Source organism: Pelodiscus sinensis, chromosome 21 (genome assembly GCF_049634645.1).
Source record: "Pelodiscus sinensis isolate JC-2024 chromosome 21, ASM4963464v1, whole genome shotgun sequence".
Lineage (NCBI taxonomy): Eukaryota > Metazoa > Chordata > Testudines > Trionychidae > Pelodiscus > Pelodiscus sinensis.
This window is the reverse complement of record NC_134731.1, coordinates 8,552,582-8,573,212: the sequence shown is the minus strand read 5'-3', so window position 1 is coordinate 8,573,212 and position 20,631 is coordinate 8,552,582. Positions and strand designations below refer to the sequence as shown.

Genomic DNA, 20,631 nt, shown 5'->3' with positions numbered 1-20,631 from the left:
GTCAACGCAGGACAAGAGAGAGCGTTTGCTCTGGGTTGTGGAATGGGAAAAGCATCCATAGAATTCCACAGACGTAAGAAATTGACACAAGATTAAGAGGAAGCTAGTCCGTCTAGACGCTGTCTCTTAACTTTTTCTTCGTATCAATACATTTATCTTGTGAGCTCGATCGGGTCTCAGCTCAAAATCCAAACTTCCATGCGAGTACGAGAGAGCACACTGCAACTAGTGGTGGGAAAACCTCTGATGGTTGCAGGCTATGTAGAAATTGAGAGAGGACCAGTTTTCACTTAATGAGGTAGCTGTTACACTGAGGTTATTTTACTATTTCTGCAACAATGTTAATGTGTTGCAAACAAGCATTTTCATCTGCCAATACTGGGGTGAATTCAGGAAACTTTTCCTTTAGGCAAACACACCCATAGAAACCCAAGTTCACCAGCCCCAACCCTTTGGGGCTAGAAAAATACCATTGCTATGACGTGTCAGGTACCTACCTGTTGGTCATCACTAGGGTGGGTTTAGATTCCAGGAGTGGTGCAGTTTTTCGAGAGCATGTTATGTGTCGTCATAGTGTGCAACACACACACACACACACACACACACACACACAAATTGCATAAAAGGGCCATCACTTAAAGAGTCTAATTTTGACCAAAATTGGCACAAAGCTTGTAAGTATAATTGATAATGGAATTCTGTGCTCTTCCTACTGTTTCGGAAAGGATTTTTATGCATTGTCCTGTATGTTTTTGGCTTTAGCCAAAGCACCAGTGTGTAGTTCAATGACCATATCAACTGTTTTGTTCCTGGGAATATATGTCATAATACATCATTACTCCTGGAGTGAACTGTTTCTCTGCTCTTTTTGTGACATTAGGCAGATAAGCTGATCTACCGCTTAGCATCAAAAAGAGAATTGTAAAACCTATTTTTGGACAGAGCCATACATCTAAAGCACACATGGTACTGTTGTAACTATCGTGCTCTAACCGACTTCAATGGCAATCCAGTGAGACTATTTAAATGGCAATAATAGAAAGGCTGTAGAACATGTGGTATGAATAACCCGTGTACTCGTATGTAACCCTCCATATAACTCTGAGCTCCTAATGCAACGCCCCTTTGAGTAATGTTTACTCACAAAAACAAGCACTGTCGTTTGCAGACACTTGAACCCTTTGTAAGCCCCTGCAGGCTCTGAGCCCGTATGCTGTTGGCGTGCAAGTCCCTGCCTCTGAGCCCTTCACATCTGGCCTGCAAGGCCTTGTTGCACAGATGTTCTCATAGCTGCCCTGCGCAAATGTGGGGATGGCTTCTCCTGCAGGGGGCAGCACCTGAACGTGAAAGTCCCCTGCGCGCTGTCCAACCTCCACTGCTGACGGGAGCTGCCTGGAGGTCCCGGGTCCGTGGGCACGATGGATCACTTGCCTGTGGGGGGAGGCCATTGGTCGTGGCAGTTTCTCTCGTTTTATTCTCCTTTGCAAACAACTTGTAGTGCATGTTGTCCAGAGCCCCACGCGGCTTCTCCCAGGGGTAGAACAGTGTAATGGCGAGGCCAGAGCTGGCCGTGCCGTGACTTCAACTGAGCAGACCTCATCTATGAAGCCACAAAAGACGGGGTCCGGTTGCCTGCCCTCCACAACAAGTTAACTGAAAATAGGCAGCAGCTCAAATCCTTTCTTGGCAGGCAGGAGTGGGTCTTCCACCAGGCTCCCCCCCATCCTGGCTGCAGGCCCTGACCACCGCACCCCAGAAGGCTTCTCAAAGCTTCGTTCTTGGGTCCCATGCAGAGCCAGCGCAAGCTACGGGCTGACTGGGCTACCGCCCGGGGTGCCCCATTGCAGGGCTGCCGGACCGCCCGGGGCGCACTAATGACTCGGGCCGGCCATGGTCCCACGAATGTTTAGTTCATGTGAAGAAAACGAGAGGATGCGCCCAGTAGTCCAGGATCTTCAAGCCCCCCCCCCCCCCCCCCCCCCCCCCCCCATCCACAACGGGAGGGTTGAGTCTGGGAGATTGTTCTTCCGAACATGCAGGCGCTGCCCCTGGCACCAGACGCCCTCCCCACATTTGGGCAGGGTAGTTCTGAGAGCAGGTGCCTAATAACATGCAAATGCCTCAGACAAGGCCGGGGGGGGAAGGGAGAGAGTTGCTGATTATGATTTTTTTTCCTCAGATTGAAACACCGACCAGCTATTGAAAACTTGCTCTGCTTTTGCAATGTGTGCCCAGCTGGGCGGTGCCCTCTCTGTCCCCGCTAAACCGTGGTCGCAATGACACTTTTCTAGCTCCTAAGACCCCTGTTTTAAAACTGGTTGGCACGGAGACACTTTGGTCTCCCGGTCTAGCTGGGGATTCCATGTTTCCTCGAGTCGGAGACCAAATCCCTGGAGAGCCAGGCAGGTGGGAAGCAAATGCTGGAGGGGGACATGGAGTAAAAGAGCAAATGGCAGGGTGGTGCCAATTTTAAAATACCAAGTGGGGAGTTAGGAAGCAGGTTGGCGTTGATTTGCTTTTGGATCCATTTCTTCCCCTGTGCTTTTAGCCCAGTAACACCCCCTGGCCTGCTGTGCGGCAGGAGTGGTCACGATGCTAACGTGCGTTTGTGAAGGCTGTGCTCAAGCAAGAGGCAATGCGATCCCAACCCCATCGCCACTGCAGTGAGGCTTTTTAATGCGCTCGCCTATTAAATGACTGGTGAGCTCATTGGCATGCCGACGTGGACTCTAGTGATAGCAGCGCAGGATAGTGCACCTTTCAATGGCGAGCTTTGTGTTTAATTACCCAAATACAATGACATAAATATGAATGAGCGCTAATGGTGGTACTTGGTTTTTCTGGAAACCATTAACAAAATGATTCTTAAATGATTTGTAAAGAAAATGAGAGGAGAAAAGAGGCGCGAGAAGGTGATTAGGTATCTAACATACTCCTGAATTATTATATAGTCAACTACCTAGCGAATATCAGGCTAAATCATCTTGGAGAAAAAAAAAGTGGTTTGTTGCTGAGGCTTTTCATGGTTGTAGGCGCCTTGACCGGTTCTGTTATGCTCACATTTACTACAGTGGGGGTTAGGCTGCTTGATTGATTATGGATCCAGATTATTTAGAGGATGGACAATGTGGTTGTAGTGGCATCAGTTCAATTTCGCGTTGATTTTTAGGCCAGTGGGGAATCTCATGAGATAGTTTGATCTGCCCATCACCGTCAACAGAACCTCGCCCCTTCCTGCCATACATCCAAACTCTTTGGCTGAGTTACTGAGACAGCAAGGTACAGAGAATCCCTTTGCTCTGGTTCAGAGCCCAGCCCCTCTCTAACGAGGAAGCTAAAACAACCTCCGAGGTTTTTTTAGCTTCCTCGTTAATCTGACATGGAGGAATATTCCATTCTCTTGGAAACTGCTGCTTTGGCCTGGAAGGCAGTGGGTAATAAAGGCCAAATCTAGGTGAGCAGCCTTTTTTAATAAAAAAAAATAACACTGGCAATGTTTTCAGCAATGAAGGTGTTCATTAGAGGAGACAGTGTTGCAGTGAGCTCATGGAATAAATACGCTTTAGTTTCTGGGTAACTTGCTTTGAATCGGAAGTGAGCTGGGTGGGTTTAGCATCTCCCATATCTCCAAACTGCTTATAAGCTGTACAGAAGGATCCGAACCCTGAACTGGCAACTATAACAGCAGCTGATACGTGGGGACGTGGATGGGGAGAGAGTGTGAGTGTGTAAAAACATACTCTAGCTGCTTTACTATCGCATTCTTACTAAAAGCGGCGTATTGTCTTTTCCTCTTAAAAAATCCTGGGAGCGTCTTATAAGCATAACAAAGCCCTTCTGTTAATTGGTACGAAGAGGCTGCGTGTACTGGCAGTGGGGTGTCTCTGGCAGAGCCGCGCTTTGCTCCTGCTACTGTTAAGAGAGCCTCACTCTCATGAATGCTAAATGTGCTAGAACTTGAAAGAAGCACCCTATAGCTAAAAAACGCACAAGCCTCTCCCCCCCCCCCCCCCCAGCACTAACTGTAGTGGGGACAACAAGTACAGTGGTGCCGTATGTCCAAACAAGCAGGTTTGCCTGCATGTGTGTAGGGGATTATGGCTGTGGGACAAATACTCGTGCTAGACTGGTCCTCTCTCTGAAAGGAGGCTGCTGTGGAAACTCCAGGGAATGGGCCTTGTGCGTAAAATAGAGCAGGCTGAAGAGGTTTCTGGAAATTGTGGGTAGAGTTTGCCCTTCCAGGGCCTCGGGAGAAAGCAGAGGGCACCATCCCTATGAGCACCGTAGAGTAACTAATCCTCAGCAATAAGGGTTTTAAACTGTGGCGCTCTGGCCTCTATGGCTTCCATTTCCCCTTTTCCAGAAGGAGGTGCAGAACAAGTCCATCTTTCGCCGACTTCTACTACTTGTTAGTTGCATTCCAGAGCCATAAACGTTAATGGCACCAGGAAATCACAAAGGCTCTTCTGCTAATATTTTACCCCCAGTTGCCAGTAATTGCTAATTACATTTCAGCAATGGCAGCGGGGGGAGCAGGATGGTGCCGTCTGTCAGAGGAAGTACCATAGGACCCCAGTGCACAGTTGGGAACCATTTCAGCGCCACTTGCTGTTTGTTTGCAGGCGTACTTGTGGGATAACAATAAGGATCTGGTAGAGTGGCTGGAGAAACAGCTAACAGAAGAAGACGGCGTTCGCTCAGTTGTAGATGAAAACATCAAGTACATCTCCAGAGACTACATACTCAAACAGATACGGAGGTAAGACGACTACTGGCTGCCCACAACGAGGCAGAGTGCGATGCTCAGACCACATCTTCGCCTCACCTTAGCAAGGCGAAAAGCTCCTTTTAATTTCATGAGGGATTTTCCAGTGTTGCTATCCATTGCAGCTCTGATGGTGTAGGAACAGTGAAAGCATTACAGGAGAGGAGTAACCCTTCTTGGTGCATCTAACCCTGCTCCGATAAGATCTGGAGATGCACCAGTGGAAGATTTTGGGACAGAGAGCCCTAATGTAAGCAAAGGAACTAGATTTTGCCCCACAAGGTTTCAGTTCATCCAGATAATTATATGGCCCTCCTCACTGCAGTTTCAGAATGCCACTGAATTTGTGGTTTTAAAATAAAGGGACATAGTAAGGTTGAAATCAGGTTTTGTTTTATTTAAATAAATACACGTAGCTCTAGCAAAATCCCTTAGATTGTTAAAACAGAAAGAATGTTAAAAAGTTGGACATTAGGAAAAAGTTCCTAACTGTCAGGGTGTTTAAACACTGGAATAAATTGCCCAGGGAGGTTGTGGAATCTCCATCTCTGGAGATATTTAAGAGCAGGTTGGATAAATGTCTATCAGGGATGGTCTAGACAGTACTGGTCTAGAGGTCATCGAATCCTCACGGCAGGACCAAGCGCTGTCTAGATCATCTCTGACAGATGTCTATCCAACCCGCTCTTAAATATCTCCAGTGATGGAGATTCCACAACCCCACTAGGCAATTTATTCCAATGTTTAATCATCCTGACAAGAAGTTTTTCCTAATGTCCAATCTAATCCTCCCTTGTTGCAATTTAATCCCATTGCTTCTTGTCCTATCCTCACAGGCCAAGGAGAACACCCTTTTAGCTACTTGAAAACTTGTATCGTGTCCCCTCTCGGTCTTCTCTTTTCTAAACTAAACCAGCCCAATATTTTCAGTCTTCCCTGATAGCTCATGTTTTCAAGAACTTTAATCATTTTTGTTGCTTTTCTCTGGACCTTCTCCACATCTTTCTTGAAATGTGGTGCCCCGAACTGGAGCCAGTACTCCAACTGAGGCCTAATCAGTGCAGAGCAGAGTGGAAGAATGACTTCTTGTGTCTTGCTCACAACACTCCGGTTAATATAGCCCAGAATCATGTTTGTTTGTTTTGGGTTTTTTTGCAATAGTGTCACACTGTTGACTCATGTACTTGTATCCAATCAAATTCATACCAACACAAACCCTAAATGTGACATTTTTTACAACACAGGTTTGGGGGTTGGTATAATCTGAGTTTAAGGTGCCTGTAGTTTGTGAAACCCACTCAACTCAAAACGTCAAAGGCCTGGTGTCACTCCCACAGACTTTCAGCACGTGCTTTTTTGAATCAGGGCCATGGAAGGGTGGTTATTTGTGATTTTCCCCCACATTGATACAAATATAGGAAAAGTAAAGTGGTTCTATTCTACATGTTAATACGAGTGGGTCACCTTTCATCTAGTGGAGATTGTATATGTACTGAGGAAAGAAATCTCTGAGCTACACTGGCCGACCGTCCTCTTCTGTTACAGACTTAGCAGAGACAACATTGTTACAGGCCTTCTTGAATACACTTAGGATTTCTTCTGTTTCTCAGGCTATGTCTCCACATGCCACGCTGGAGATGGGTCTTCTGGTGTTCATTCAAACACTGAGGGCACAAACCTTCCCCCCTACCCCCACCCCCACATCAGCCCTGGTACTCATGGAAGTTGTGAGGTGTAAGAGAAGCCAACAGGAGCATTTGCTCCCATCAACCTCCCACTGCGAAGACTGTGCCAAGCTCGGGTTAAGATGCGTCCGCTCCAGCTACGTTATTTACACAGCAGGAGTTGCGTGCCTTAAGCTGACCGTCCAGGTGTAGTGTAGACCTGGCCTCAGTCTCACCTAAAGAATGAACTTTCTGTTCCCTTCCACTAACCCTTCTGCTGCTCAAGTACAATATCCTGGCTGCCTCCCTCCCTCAGTTTCTGCCCCCAGTCGTTTCTCTACGGAAAGTAGAAACTGGACCCAGCTTCTACTGTGAATTTCCAAGTGTATGCTGCATAATGTGGAAACCTTGCACATGCTGGCGCTGTGCGCTCTCATTAGAGAACACGGGACTTTAGTTTGTAGCCAGGAGAGCTCCCGAGGCTCAGCCGCCTTTCCCCAAAACCACACAACTAGCGTCAGAGGGCATGTGAGGTGACAGGTGCGGATGAAGTGAGGGTGGCAGACAGCTTGTTGAATCCCAATGCGGGCTTTCTGGAAAGGAGACGATACCCTTATGAGTAGCCTGCTGGATCCAGCCCCTGCTCTCAGTGCTCCCCACCTCACGTCTTTCTACCCACCACAGTCCTTGACGCTGGCCTGAGTGCACTCTAAGGCTTTCTTTCCTCCCCAGAATGCCTCTTGCACACCAATTCCCCAGTCCAAAGTGAAGCTGGAGACAAGTTGGACCCGGAGGAAGGGGCTAGCGGTGGGGGTGAGATGGGTGCTGCTGTTAACCCTCTTCTCTTTCCAGCCTGGTGCAGGCCAATCCCGAGGTTGCCATGGATTCCATTGTCCACATGACCCAGCACATATCCCCTACGCAGCGAGCTGAGATCGTACGTATTCTCTCAACAATGGACTCGCCGCCTTCAACATAAGAGGATCCATTTCCCACCCTCTTCCTTTTCCAGTGGCAAACGGCTCCGAGTTTCCCTTTGCTTCCTCGTCTCAGCACGGTCGTCATAACTGAGCAGACAAAGGGAAGAATGGTCAGGTTTTACAATCAAGAGCGCGCTCTCTGCCCCAAAGACACAAGGAAAACAAACTCTTGAGGAATTAAGTTATGGATGTCTAACAACCTTATTTATTGAACAAAGAGTGACTGGACCAATGCATCGGCTGACTGGCTGGCTGCCTCTGAAAGCAGGAGGAAAAGGCAATGACGGGTACTGTGGTACCATGAGGCCTTAGACGAGCAAAGCAGAGGCTCTGTTACATGATTCGCCGCTCCACCTGGAGAGTTCTAGCCCGCTCCTTGCCCCCCACAGAAATCTGGTGATGGTGATCTTATTTCAATAGGCAAATGTGCCGGGGCATCAGCGTGAGCGAGGCATTTGCTGCAGCAGTGGCGTGCAGGCTGGTCGGGTGTATTAAATGCACGTGGAAGACACTGTAAGGAACTGGAAAAAATCATATTCTTTGGCGCTTCTGTTACACTGGGAAGAGGTTAATCCTGCCCTCTCCTATCTCATGGTCCCAATTTTCATTACATGTCAGTCTTGGTTGTTTACGTAATGTCTGAAAAAATCCTGTTATTTCAGTGTGTTCATTCCAAGGGCCGTACTGCAGGCTTTCACGGTCTCAGGGCAGAGATGAAGCAGTCTGTTGCAGAAAGAAAAATCCTTAGGTTATAATTGTGACTCTTGCTGTCGTAACTTGGATACTAGCTGTATGGTCAATGTTAGCGTTTCTGTCTCATGGGTTAATTCTGATCCCACCCAGCTCTGGTTCCTTCTCTCATGTGTCTGCAGAACTATATTTATATTCCAGCTGCACATTCGTAGGCTGTAGTTAAGGTTGAGTTGGCAATTCCCTTACTTATTTATTCTGTCTCACCTAGGCAGTGAACTAGCATTCCATAAATATGGGGGAACGTGGCACTAGTTAAAGTCACAGAAATAGTGAACTGGAAACCGGCTGTCCATCTCTTTGTACTTTTGTTACCAAAAGTGATGTTTTAAAAATGAAACATTCAGCTGCACAGTCTCTTGTGCGTACAGAGGCAGGTGTGGGCTCTTAGACAGACGTAAATGGGAGTCTGGGTAATATTTGTAAATGAGCCGCTTGGTTTTTGCATGTGTTGTAAATCCCCCTCTTGAGCATTTAAAATGTGTGGGAGCCCTCCAGCCTTGGACTGAAGAGCTCAATACTCCCCCTGCAAAGTCAAGGCTGCATTTTATCCCAAACCTTTTTTGAAAAGCTTTTAAGGGGGGTAGGTGTTAAAATTTACCCTTGACTATGGAGCTGGGTCACTGACGGGATGAGAATCAATCACAGAAGGAAAAGAAAGACGCTGGTGTCCATTTCAGTAGCTGGGGTAGGTGCAACTTCCCAGCTGTTTTGCTGCAGAGGTTTCAAAACTGCTGAGCTACTTTGGGGGGCCAGACTTTTCAATGGTTAGCATAGGAAAAGGTCTCAAACTGATCTTTTGTACATAACAAATGGTATTTTGCACCTACATGCATTTTTTTCTATGCATTTAAACAGGAGTTGTTTCCTGAGTGTCTATATAATAAATTCATGTTGTGCTAGGGTAGAAGGAAGTCTATGAAGAGCTCCTCACTGAGAGTGCTGCCCAAGGATTTTAAATTGCTTTGGCAGCTAGATTTGTAATTTTTGGTATTAGATTCTCCCCCCACCCCCTTCCCAAAAAAACAAACACAAGGCTGGTTTTTTTTTAATGAAGAAGCCTGCTGGTGAGATGAAAATACAGCAGTGAGAGCTAAGCAGCAGAACCCTGAGATGACTGACATCACATCCAGTCTTAATGGTTTTCCATGGGATGGAGAAACTTGGTTTCATGTAAATGTTGCATCAGAGTATGCATGTCACTGATTGCCTGTGTGAATAATTGTCTGGTCATCTTCAGCTTTTCTTCTGGTGTCATGTTTGCCCAGAAATTTTTAAAATTAACCATACATCATGTATTGATTAAATTAATTTGTTTGCCCCCTAGCTGCTATAAAGCAGTGTTTATAGGGATGCTGCTACAGTAGTCTCTCTTCCAAACAGCATCAGAAAGTGGTAGGCTAGTAGCATCTAGTTAAAGCTTGGCTGAAAGTTGTGTAAATGATCTGCTTAGCAACGCACTCCTCCCCCTGCTTTAACAACTGCAACCACGGGGTGTGATTCGTAGTACTATTTGGTGTTAGCCTAGAGCACTTGCTCAGAATCATTTCACATCCCCGCTGTTGCATCACCACTGCTAGTTTTTGCTAGGGCTGTGTTAAGTATCTGTTGACTAATTAAGTGGTCAATGGACTTTTTCCATCGGTAAGGCGGGGGCCTCCTTCTACAGCGCTGCACTACACTGTTGTAAGAGCCACAGTGGGCTTAGCTCCCAGGGGCAGTGTAAGCAGGGGCAGAACAGTCCCAGTTAATGCTGCCCCCAGAATTGCTTCAGCTCTGCCTCCCCTGGACCTCAGACAGTGCAGGGGAGAAGCATCTTTTAAGCTGGCACCTCTTCCCCAATTGCTGTCTCTGATAAAGGAGGCCGGGGGAGGGAAAGAGGAGTAAGGAGTTGCTTATAGCCCTAGTTTTAGCAAGCTGCAAATGACACACCCAACTGTACTGAGGACACAACCTTCTCCTACAAGCACAAATTTGCATTTTTTGCCAAAGAGGCTCTTGGGCAACAGAACCCTCTTGCCCAATGGCCTTATGCTGATTACTTTTAAGAACTGCACTGCAAGGTAGACAGCTCCTTCCAGCACAAGAGCCTCTTCTGCAAAAATAGCAGGTCAGGTATGCAAGTGAGGCTCAGTGATAGTCCACACAGCCTCATTTGCGTATTTCTGGCCACAAGAGCCCAAGAGTTAGTCGTAATTTCAGGGCCTACCAACTATTTGGTGTACTTTGTGAAGCAAGCTGTAAGCACTACCCTCATGTTGAATACACCCACTCATATGCATTAGAAATACTTCCTTATTGGAGGATGCTGGTGATGTTAAGGGGCTCACTGCTGAAGAATGTGGCGCCATTGCTGTGAGTTTAATTATGAAACCCCTTTTAAAAAAGGGCTAGGGAGAAGCACGTGTCCATCCTGCAGACACAGCTTTGAGGAGCCTTGACGATGTTGGATTCTGAAGACGCTTGTAAGCAGTGCTGTTTTAGTGTGCAGGTGAGCTGTTACTGAGGTAAGAGCTGGTCGTTTCTTCTAGCCTGAACCTGCATGGTTCTAATGCTCCCTGGCGAGGCGATTCTGACAAGCAGAGGTGGAAGCAAATTAGTGCAGGGAGCAAGGGACTGGTTTGGGCTTAAATGGTTCTTAAAAGCAGGTTGAACTGAACAATTCATAAAAAAGGTGAACTTGGTTTCACAGAATCTCTACTAGTAATGGGCTCCAACCTGCAATTAGCATCTTAAATAAACTAGAAGCATCACATTACCCAGGTCAAGCCACCCTTGTCCCACCGCGTCACCCCAGAAAGCAAAGTCTACTGTACACGCTGAGTCCTGCTTCATACTGTGTCTTCAGGTGTTGTTCTATGCAGTAGGGAAAGGGGCAGCCTTAGTAAAAACCAAATCATGGCAGTGCTACTGCTGCACTCTATGGTACTTGCTGATGTACTTCACTTACCTCAAGTTTCTTTTAATAAAAAAGAATTGGCTTACGCCTCTTTTGATTGCTACAGGTGGAACCCAGTCCACCATGTCTCTCCTATGCAGGGATTCTGGTAAGCACCCCTGGCACAGCTGTAACTTTTAAAGGGGGAGCTTGCTGCTGCACTGAGAACTGTAGGTAGAAGACGCTAACAGTGACATTGGTCCTATTCATAAGGGATGCAAACACCAGCTTGAAACAGCCTTGAATTTAAGTTCACACCCAGGCATCTGACTCAGAATAGCTCAAGCTTTTGGCTAAACTCCCATTTAGAGTTGAACGTTGAGGTTCAGGCCCGTCTCTGCGAGTAGCTGGACTGCCTATTCTGCCACCCCTTTCACTCCAACCTTTACTCAAGCCCCACAGAGCACACAGCGTTTTAATCCGGGCAGCAGACGCTTACGCCTGGGAAAAGACTGTACTACAGCATATTCCAAAGCACAAGAATCTTTACTTTCACCTGTTCTCAGAAGCTGCTGGCCTTTTTCTTTGTTTCATCCCCTTTGTAACGTCTCAGGCAGGGAAGCCAGTGTTTAATTTGTTGCATCTATCCGTTCCATCGTGCCAAACCTTTAAAACGTCGATGCAGGAAAAGCCCAGTTCTGAAATAGAAAAATGCGTTTTAGTCAACACACAAATATATTCAGTGGAATATAAATCAAGGCACCATCCAGAACATTAACATTCTCTCTTTCTTGTTACAACACCCAGGAGCGAATACTCCAGCAACAGGATGACTTGGAGAAGGGTTGAACATTTCACAGTAAAGCAGAAAGGGAATTAAATCAGACCGGGCTTTAATTTCACTTCTCTTTTCCACATGATCAGTTCCAAACAGCCTTTGCCGCATGGGTTTGTGGCAAACGACTACCTGAGAGAAGCTTTGAAGTGTTCAGCCTGAGTCCTGTTCTAGATTTAAATCCAGCTAGTGCTTTCAAACCTGTGTCGGCGTTATTTGTAGTGGCAAACTAAGGCAGACCTGTCACTTCTACAAGTGTCTGTTTTCACTGCAGCGTGAGTGGTGTACATCCGCTACGCAGACCAATGAGATGTTTGACTATACATTTATTTCCTTTGACCCCTGCCCCCCCCATCCGAGATATACATTCATAAAAACTCCCACCTAGAGCTTCTGAAATTAAATTGCAAGTAGACGCTAATTTAAATTCTTCTCCCTGCCAGCTATGTTGCAAACATAAATTCAATACAGACTTCACCCCACGCAGGTTTCTAAAAATCTCTCCCTCTAATTAATGGTAAGTATTTAACAAAATTTCAAATTAAACTGGATGAAGCCAGACAAAACAAAACCCAGCAGTTCCAGTTATTTTCACGCATTTCTTGAACCAGAATCCCAAGGGTTAACAAGATAAATCACTTTAACAAACACAATACAATTTAGAAGGGAGGGGGGAAAACCTATTGAACTCCAAAAATGCATTTAAAACTCTTTAGCCTAAAATATCTACATATTAAAATGCCAAGAAAAGTACCAAAGCTGTAAGCTTTCAAAAGCCTAAGATCAAAGTGCTATCATTTTTTAATTTAAACCTTTTGTTACAGCAACAGTCTTAAGAGGGATGAGAGAGATCAAAATAAAAACTGAAACAAACTGTGGCTTTGTAGCTGTTTTTGTTTTAGTCTCTCTTCTCAATTTGGGCCATGAAATAGGTCAGCTCCATTACTGATCAGCCTTCCCACAAATATTTAAAACAAATTGAATTGCACACCCAATACCCATCACAATTACGCCAGGCACAATAACTAAATTAGCAATTCAACAAAATAATTGGAAATGCGATTCTCTCTATTCCACAGTCTCCCTCGGGGGTTTAGCCGATCTAGGGGGGGAAAACTCCGCTTTACTAATTCTGCAGCTAATTAGAGACACACTTGTAAATGAAGTTGTTTGTCTGAAACTTGAAATTCTCTGCTGCTGGGGGAAGAGGAATAATTCACACACACACACACACACACCCCGCCGCCCAAACACACGTACACATACCTCTAGCTGGTGTGTGATGTTAAAAAGTATAATGCCCATGTTTATAGGGACTGATAAGCAGATATATTATGACTTAATAAAGAATAGTCTGTTGGGAAAAAAATCTTACTGTTAATTGGCAGTATTAGGAAAACTTAGTAAAAACCATTCTGGTATCACCGGCTTTATTAACAACCATTTACACCCTCTAAGACCATCCATGAGAATTTTCTGCTACCTCTCCACAGCGCCCTGGCTACCCTTCTGTAGAACCATGGTTCTCCAAGCGTGGTCCGCAGGCTCAGGGCTCACCCCCTTCCCCCCCCGCGGCAAGGGAGCCTGCACTGGCACTCCAGCCCCATCACCCCTCCATGAGGTTGGAGCCCCTGTACCAGCTTCCTTGTGGGCCAGAGCCGGCTTGTGGAAGAAGGAAGCAGCTCCACACACTGCTGCCGCCCCTCCCCTGGCAGGAGGAGGGGAGGGGGGACAGCAGCAAAGGAGATTGCTCCTCAGGAAGCTTTCCCTGCTGCTCCCATTGGCTGGAATCATGGCTAACGGAAGCTGCATGGGGCCTTATCTGGGAGCAGCGGGAGGCATGGCACCAGGTAAGCGTCCCCCATCACCCTCATGCCCAGACTGCCACCCTATCCTCCTCCCTCACTCCCACCCTGCTCCTGTACCCACCCTCCCCCCATCTCAATTCCTGCACCTTCCCTCCCGGCCAGCCCCCCCACCCTAGCCCAGTCCTGCACCCGTTTTGTGGCCAGGAGTGGTTGGCTGGTGGTCCGTGGAAAGGTCTGCATGGAACAGGGTGGGCCGCGGGCCAAAAAGTTTGAGAACCACTGGTAGGTAGCTGATGGTTCACTAGCCATTGGGAAGCTGTATGGCAGAGAGCCGGACTTGGAAGTCTGGCTCCTCTTCAGTTTGCTGAGTAACCATGACCTGGTCACTTGATTTGTTTGTGCATCAGTGTAATTGCCTGTGAACTAGGCCTCATACTCATCTGTCCTATAGGACTCTGGGCGGGCATAATTAGTTTCCAAAGCCCAAACTCAGCATTACCACCACTACACTAGTGAGTATAGAGGAAAATGGGGCTAGTAAGAGTTGCCTACTGACGCAGACTTTTACACTGTCTAATATAGCTTGACCCAGTCAAACAAAGATTCACTGAATCCCTATAGGGCATGCAGGTTATCCAACTAAGTGAGCCCCCCACAAGAATCATGCCCTACGCAGCATTGACCATCCACCACGAGACCAACAGTGGAATGGCAATCAATCAGGATTAAATATTTAGTAGACGGAAAGGCTGTGGCAGGTTTCCATTCAGGCGTGAATTTTGCAGCCCGTAGAGCCTGTGGTTAGGGGAGACCCCGTAAAAAAAGACTCTTCGGTTACAACATGGAATGAACAGGCCAACTGGATTCCAGAACGTGGAGGTACTCACCACGCCTATGGAACACTCAGTCCTTGGGTAATTTGCCTTTTTTTCTTTTTGCCCTCGGAATAAGCTCTTTGTCCTAGCAGGTCTCTGCAGTAATTCACATTGACCACGGTAACACCTCCTAGCGAGGGCAGAGCTGATTAACCGCAGGCCACCCTACCCTGGACTCTGCCAGATAACCACTTGAGACACTCCTCTTGATGGCTCTGATTAGAACCTGCTCAAGAATTACATCGGCTGCGTTTCCCCTGCCAGCATATTCAAATCCTGGAAACGTACCACTTTCACATCAGGAAAAAAGAACTGACCTTACCAGCAAGGTTAGCAGATGAAACAGGGTCCTTGCAGGCTAAACCCTCCATTCTAAGGTTCCCTTGATATATCACACTAGCCAGGTAGGGGGGAAGAAAAAGCCTGCTTAAATGCTGATAAGTAAATTCAAAAGCATCCTTAGTGGGGCTTTGAATCACTCTTATCTCTTCAAACAATATGAACTAGAAGTTATCACATTTAAAGTGTTTCATATTACCCTTTTAACATTACATCCAGCTCTTAAAGCCAAGCACTGCCGCTACAACTTTAAAGGACAGAGGAGTCAAACTGAAAGGGAATTTTAAACCGTGTATATTGTGTAGTTAGCCCCTCAAGTCAAAGCCTCGTAATCCTACGCCGAGAACAGACGCCAGCCAACTTGTTAGAGCAGCAAACCCAATGGAGGCGATGCGCGTCTGGCTTCCTTTTCCACATCCTTAATGTTTGCTCTGACTGCGTAAGCAGCATGGAACCATTTCCCTGACACAAACTTGGGAAGCGGCTAATTTACTCCACTTGATGTCCTTCAGAATTGTGGCTATTAAACCGTGAGGTTGGTTTTTTTTTAAATGATGTTAGCAGACCACACGTCAGAGACTTTTAGCTGTTCAGAAAATAAGTACGGGTGTTGTTCAACGTGTGGGGAAAATACTTCTCCAATGTCAGCCCACTGTCTTGCTGATATGTCACATGGGACTGTGTGTGTGTGGTGGGGGAGGGGGGGAATCAGATCTGCTATGGTGTTGGCTTATGAGAAGGAGTTGGATTTATCACAGAAGACTGTCATCCTGTAAGACAGATCACAGTGACTGGCTATGGCTACTTCTGCAGCCTGTAGTTTTAGGACTATCAGACACTGATCAGTAGGCTAAATTGCTTCCTACTAAGCATTAGCCTGTTAATTGACATACTACTGTTCAACACACTATTCTGCTGAAGCCTGCTTCCATAAAGCCAGCCTTCTCTATACTGTGTTGTAATGCTTCTCTTCCTCCCCCTCCTAGGGCACAGTACAAATGTAGAGGCTTTGTCCACCCCCGAAACAGCTGATTAAGTAGCACTATTTACCGTTGATTCTTTGTAGCTGGATTTCCCCGCTCAGCCACCCATGCCCTGGTACGCTGCAGGGAGACCTGAGACTGTTGCAAACTTCACAGCATAAGGTCATGATTTGGATCCAAGAATAGAAAGAGCAATAGTAAGGAGTCAACAGTGACATTTACTAAGTTTCTGCCTGGAAAATTTTGACCAGAGAGCTGGAAAGACAGGCGGAAAAAAAAATCAATATGCTTCTCTGATATCTACGAATCCTGCTTTCCTGCAAGCGGACATGAAGATCTATACATCCATGCTACATACATTTTCTAAGACAAAGTCAATACTCACCGTGACACAGATATTTTATAAACCTAAGAAAATGTTAATATTTTCTGCAAGGGATGGTAACTGTCCTCCTCCCACTTATCAAGAGGACCACAATTGGACCGTGGCCAGCAAAGGATCGTAATGCAAGACACTTATAAGTTTCAGCACTGACATTTCCATATCGTTATGCTACCATGTTACTGTTCCACAATGCCTGCTTGCAGCTGTGATGTTTGACAAATCTCAGAGGCCTAGTGTAAAAGAGAAAAGGAGACTGGTGCCAACTTATTTTTCAAAATAGAGCTCGTGTCTATTGCCTGGCTTCAGTGCACCGGGGTAGGTGAATTTTGGAAACCCTTTGCCCAAGAACTGATCCATTTTCTAACTCTATCTTGGTTATAAGATCAGTTTGATGTAACAATCTATTTGGGTTTCACTAAAATATAAGTGCCTTTATGCTGTAACTAAGAGAACGAGTATTCAATCTCCTGCATTTTCAGTCAGCCTCCAGTATGAACTTGAAAAAAAGAAAAGGTTTTGCTTACTGGTAACTTTCTGTTCTTCATATTTCATGATACTTGGGTATAGCATTTGGATCATGCCCTCCTAGCAAAATAAGTCAACTAGAGGAAAAAGAACAAGAGGACTGCTTCAGTCATCATTAAAAAAACTCTCTGAATTCAGCCTTGATAACAGTTCGGAACTCATTTAAAAATCAGCATTAGCCATACACACAAAAATAAAGTATTCGATTTTATTAAAATGCAAATCAATCAACTAATCTGTCTTTCAGGTAACAGTTGAATAGCAGGATCCGTGTCAATTAAAATAGTTTCCAATTTATTCTTTGCTGGAAGGAGGGTGGTATCTTGAATTATAAAACAACCTTGTATGATTATGTATTTTATACCATCTCTGCTGCCTCCTACCTTTCATCTGTTCTAGTTAATTAAGCCTATTTGCTCTAAATATTTTGGAGCAACTGATGTTTTAGTGTCATGGAAGGTGTACCCATAGTGGGGAAACCCAATATTGCCATCAATGCTGGTATACTGTCATGTTTATAGAAAGCCAGTATTAATGAGCACACTTGCTGTCACCTAATGTTTTAAATTCCCAAGGAGGTTATGTTAGAAAGAAAGCCTAAATTGTTCCTGCCGCGATGTACTAGTTTGTAACTGGCCTGCTTTTCCAGCAGAGCAAAGCTCTCAACAATTCCCACAGAGGTCAAAACCGACCACCTACTTAGGAACCTTCCTGTCAGTATTTTTGAAAATTCTGGCCAGCGCTTTCATCCAGCCTTCCCCCCCCCTTGGATGAAAATTTAGAGGTGATAAAACAGAACAGTCCTTGCAGCCCTTGCCTTATTACAGCCTCTACAAAAACACCGAAGCAGATGAAACAGATTTAAAAGCTCAAACAAACACGCAAAAAGAGAAATTATGTATGTAAGTTTTTGTAAAAGTGCTTTGGACTTCCTCCAGATGAAAAGCCCTATGCACATGCTACTAATGGTCCTTATTAATTTGCCACATACTACAGCAAGCCAAAGAATTGAGGTAAGCTCTCATATTCAGATGGGGACTATATTAACAGTATTGCAATCTGCTTTGTTAGGAGCCACCTAGTCAATGTGACTGATGATTCGTGGTGGCTCTACCAATTAAAACAGGGGTGTGAAAACCAGGACTCATCTCACCAACTCTCAAACTGCCCTTGTGTCAGCATCCTCTTCGATTCTCAGTCCAGCTGTGAAACGGTTAGAACAACGCTTCCTGTCTTGAGGGGTATCGTGACATTTAAGCAGTGTTCACAGAGCTCTTCAAGATCCTGACACACAAGATGCTCTGTAAATGTAAATGAATGACCCAAAAGGATACAGATTCCTTTGTTATTTATTAAAACAACAGTTTAAAGACTTAAAAAAAAACCCCTACCGAATAGAGTTTCTTAATTAAACCAGCATATACCCCTCAAATCCACTTTCAGACACCAGATGCACCCACTGCACTGTCAAACCTTGGTTAGTCAACTTACAAGCTATTTTAATCAGGTTATTTAAAGAACAAAACAGAGCCAACGTAGTTAAAGAAGCCAATGCAATGGCTATCTCGCTATTATACTACAAACATATGCACACATTATTTATGCAAGATAATCTTCATCTGAGATTGGTCACAGCAGGCTAATAAATCCCCCTTACGGGTTTTTAATTTTCAGCTTTTGACCTTCTGATGGAAAAAAAAAAAGTGAATCATCTCCTCTTGCCAGATTTACACTGGTGCTAACCTCTCTAGAAAGTGTGTCACTAGTCGATAGGAAGGGAAGATACCTCAAAGAATCCTGATCAGCAGAAATAATTCTGTGTAAGATCAATGCTGGACTGAAAATTCACATGTTCCAATTGCAAAAATACCCCTGGTCGTGCGCATGTGTTCGGCTGGGAGCCATTCCACGACTGACCGTTTGTGCATAATAAACTGTCCTCTTGGAACTCTGAAATTCAAGCTACTGGTGGGCTCTAGGGCACCTTTATTTTGGGTCACATTAGCAACATTTTAGCCCTTGAGGCTCAGTAAATGCACAGCTACAGCCTTCTAAACCACAGCAGTTGATCGTATCTTTCAAACGAAGGTGGAGGAAGCTGGAGTAACAGACCCAGGTTCTGCAGTATGATAGGTTTACGCTGTCCCAGTTGGAACCCCACTAATTTCAAGGCGATTCTAGACAGGCATAAGAGTGTAGGATCAGGGCCAGAAATACAAGATGATCAAATAAGGAAGGGCATTTTATGTTCGTTAACAGGCATGAACAGATTCTAAATTAAACTGTAAAATATGTATGAGGTGTCCTCTTGCCGGGGTACATGTTCTTCTTTTCCTCTTAACTCTGATTTGATACAATTCAGCTATGGGGTCTGCACAAAATAAAACAATCCCCAGCAAATTACAAAACGTTGTAACAGACATGACACTTTCTGACAAACTTAAAGAAAGGTGTTAAGCACTTCCCCCTCCCAACAGCCCACTACATTTCAAGGACTTGAAATCCATGTTTTGGGCTTCCACGCAGATTAAAAGCCTCAGTGAACGACACTGCAGCCAAGGTTACATCATCAAGTGACCCACAGAAGTAGAGCAGTGATCTACAAACTGCCACGTATCCCACGGACCAGCTGTGACAACGCGGAGGCAGCTTCTGGCAGCATAGCGGCATGAGTCCAAAATGTACAGAAAGGATCCCCTGGGCATGAGCCAAATGCAGAGAACAAAAGTCTGTGCATATGTTTTCCTTCTGCAAAGGCTCGATGCTAATTCTGCTTGGGTTCTTCAGGACGCGTGATTTTGCCAAACAACGATCGATAAAGCTCCGTCCTGGGAAAAAAAAGGAGAAAGAGGGGGAGGGGAGTAACTTTTCAAGGTCAAATTGGAAGCAAGAGGCAGGCAGTGCTACCAGCCGCTGCTTCAAATGAAAAGGCCAGTGTGTAATTAAAAATGCATTCAACAATCTTTATTAATAAATACAAGTGTAGGGAAGAACTTGCGCAAGACCAATCACAGGCAGTACAGAAATATGTAAATATTTCAGTGTGGCTGGATACCATCTCTCTAGGGAATGAGGTTTTCTATAAGTTTGCCCTTTACAGACAGGCTCTTCAAGTAAGAAAACAAGATTGAATATTTTAATAGGCTGCATGAGACTGCAATGCCATAAGGAGGATTCAATCAGACAGCCTATGTGGAACTATAATTTAGTTTTCATACATTTGCTTGGATTTGACGGTACTTGAAAAACAATGAAAATGACCCAGCAACAAGATTCCAATTAATATCACACATGCAGCAGTTCTGATAAGAGAAGCGAATTTCCCTCAAAAAAACCCCCACATCAGAGACTGGTTTTCTTTATTTGTTTTTAAGTTTAAAACCTAAGTAGTCAGGGAAGGTAGAGGGGAGGAGGGAGAAGGGCACATTTATTACAAACTTCAGCTGCAACACGGAAATTCATATGGGCATGGCAGCCTAGAAAACACTGAAGGGAAAAGCTGCGTTCCACGCTCCTGAGCTCCAAACAGACTCTCAAAGTAGAAAGGACCCAGAGATACAGCAGGTAAAACTCATGACAGAGAAACTATCTCTTGGCCTGAGCTGCTAACATCACCTAGGATGATTAAAACTGAGAATTTTAAATAAAATCAGGAAAGGAGGAGCGCTCAAAACTCCCACTAAAAGGGGGATGCAGGTTTTGGGGTGGGGCAGGGGATGAGGGGTTCAGGTGCAGGAGGGGGCTTGGCTGGGACAGAAGGGGGAGGGGGTAGGGCTGTCGAGTGGAGCCAGGCATGAGGGGTTTGGAGTATGAGAGGGGGCTAAGGGTAGGGGATTGCGTTGGG

At 45.4% G+C, this 20,631-nt stretch overlaps 2 protein-coding genes and 1 long non-coding RNA gene across 13 annotated transcripts in view; 1 reads left to right on the top strand and 2 right to left on the bottom strand.

Moving 5' to 3' along the window:
- ACACA (acetyl-CoA carboxylase alpha) overlaps positions 1-11,595 on the top strand; it is a 229,179-nt gene extending 217,584 nt beyond the window's left edge. For all 10 annotated transcript variants that reach the window (XM_075904774.1, XM_075904771.1, XM_075904768.1 and 7 more), the window contains 2 exons: positions 4,623-4,759; positions 7,282-11,595. In XM_075904774.1, the coding sequence (XP_075760889.1) occupies positions 4,623-4,759; positions 7,282-7,408 (264 nt within the window). In that variant the 3' untranslated portion in view covers positions 7,409-11,595. The remainder of the gene's footprint in view (positions 1-4,622; positions 4,760-7,281) is intronic.
- Positions 7,998-16,778, bottom strand: LOC142819254 (uncharacterized). The gene is made up of 3 exons (XR_012897076.1): positions 15,945-16,778; positions 11,594-11,735; positions 7,998-8,132 (listed from the first exon to the last, which is right to left on the bottom strand). It is a non-coding gene; the product is annotated as an uncharacterized LOC142819254 (long non-coding RNA).
- Positions 16,779-18,118: 1,340 nt separating this feature from the next.
- AATF (apoptosis antagonizing transcription factor) overlaps positions 18,119-20,631 on the bottom strand; it is a 109,001-nt gene continuing 106,488 nt past the window's right edge. For both annotated transcript variants that reach the window (XM_075904775.1, XM_075904776.1), the window contains one exon: positions 18,119-19,615. In XM_075904775.1, coding sequence (XP_075760890.1) covers positions 19,552-19,615 — 64 coding nt within the window. In that variant the 3' untranslated portion in view covers positions 18,119-19,551. The remainder of the gene's footprint in view (positions 19,616-20,631) is intronic.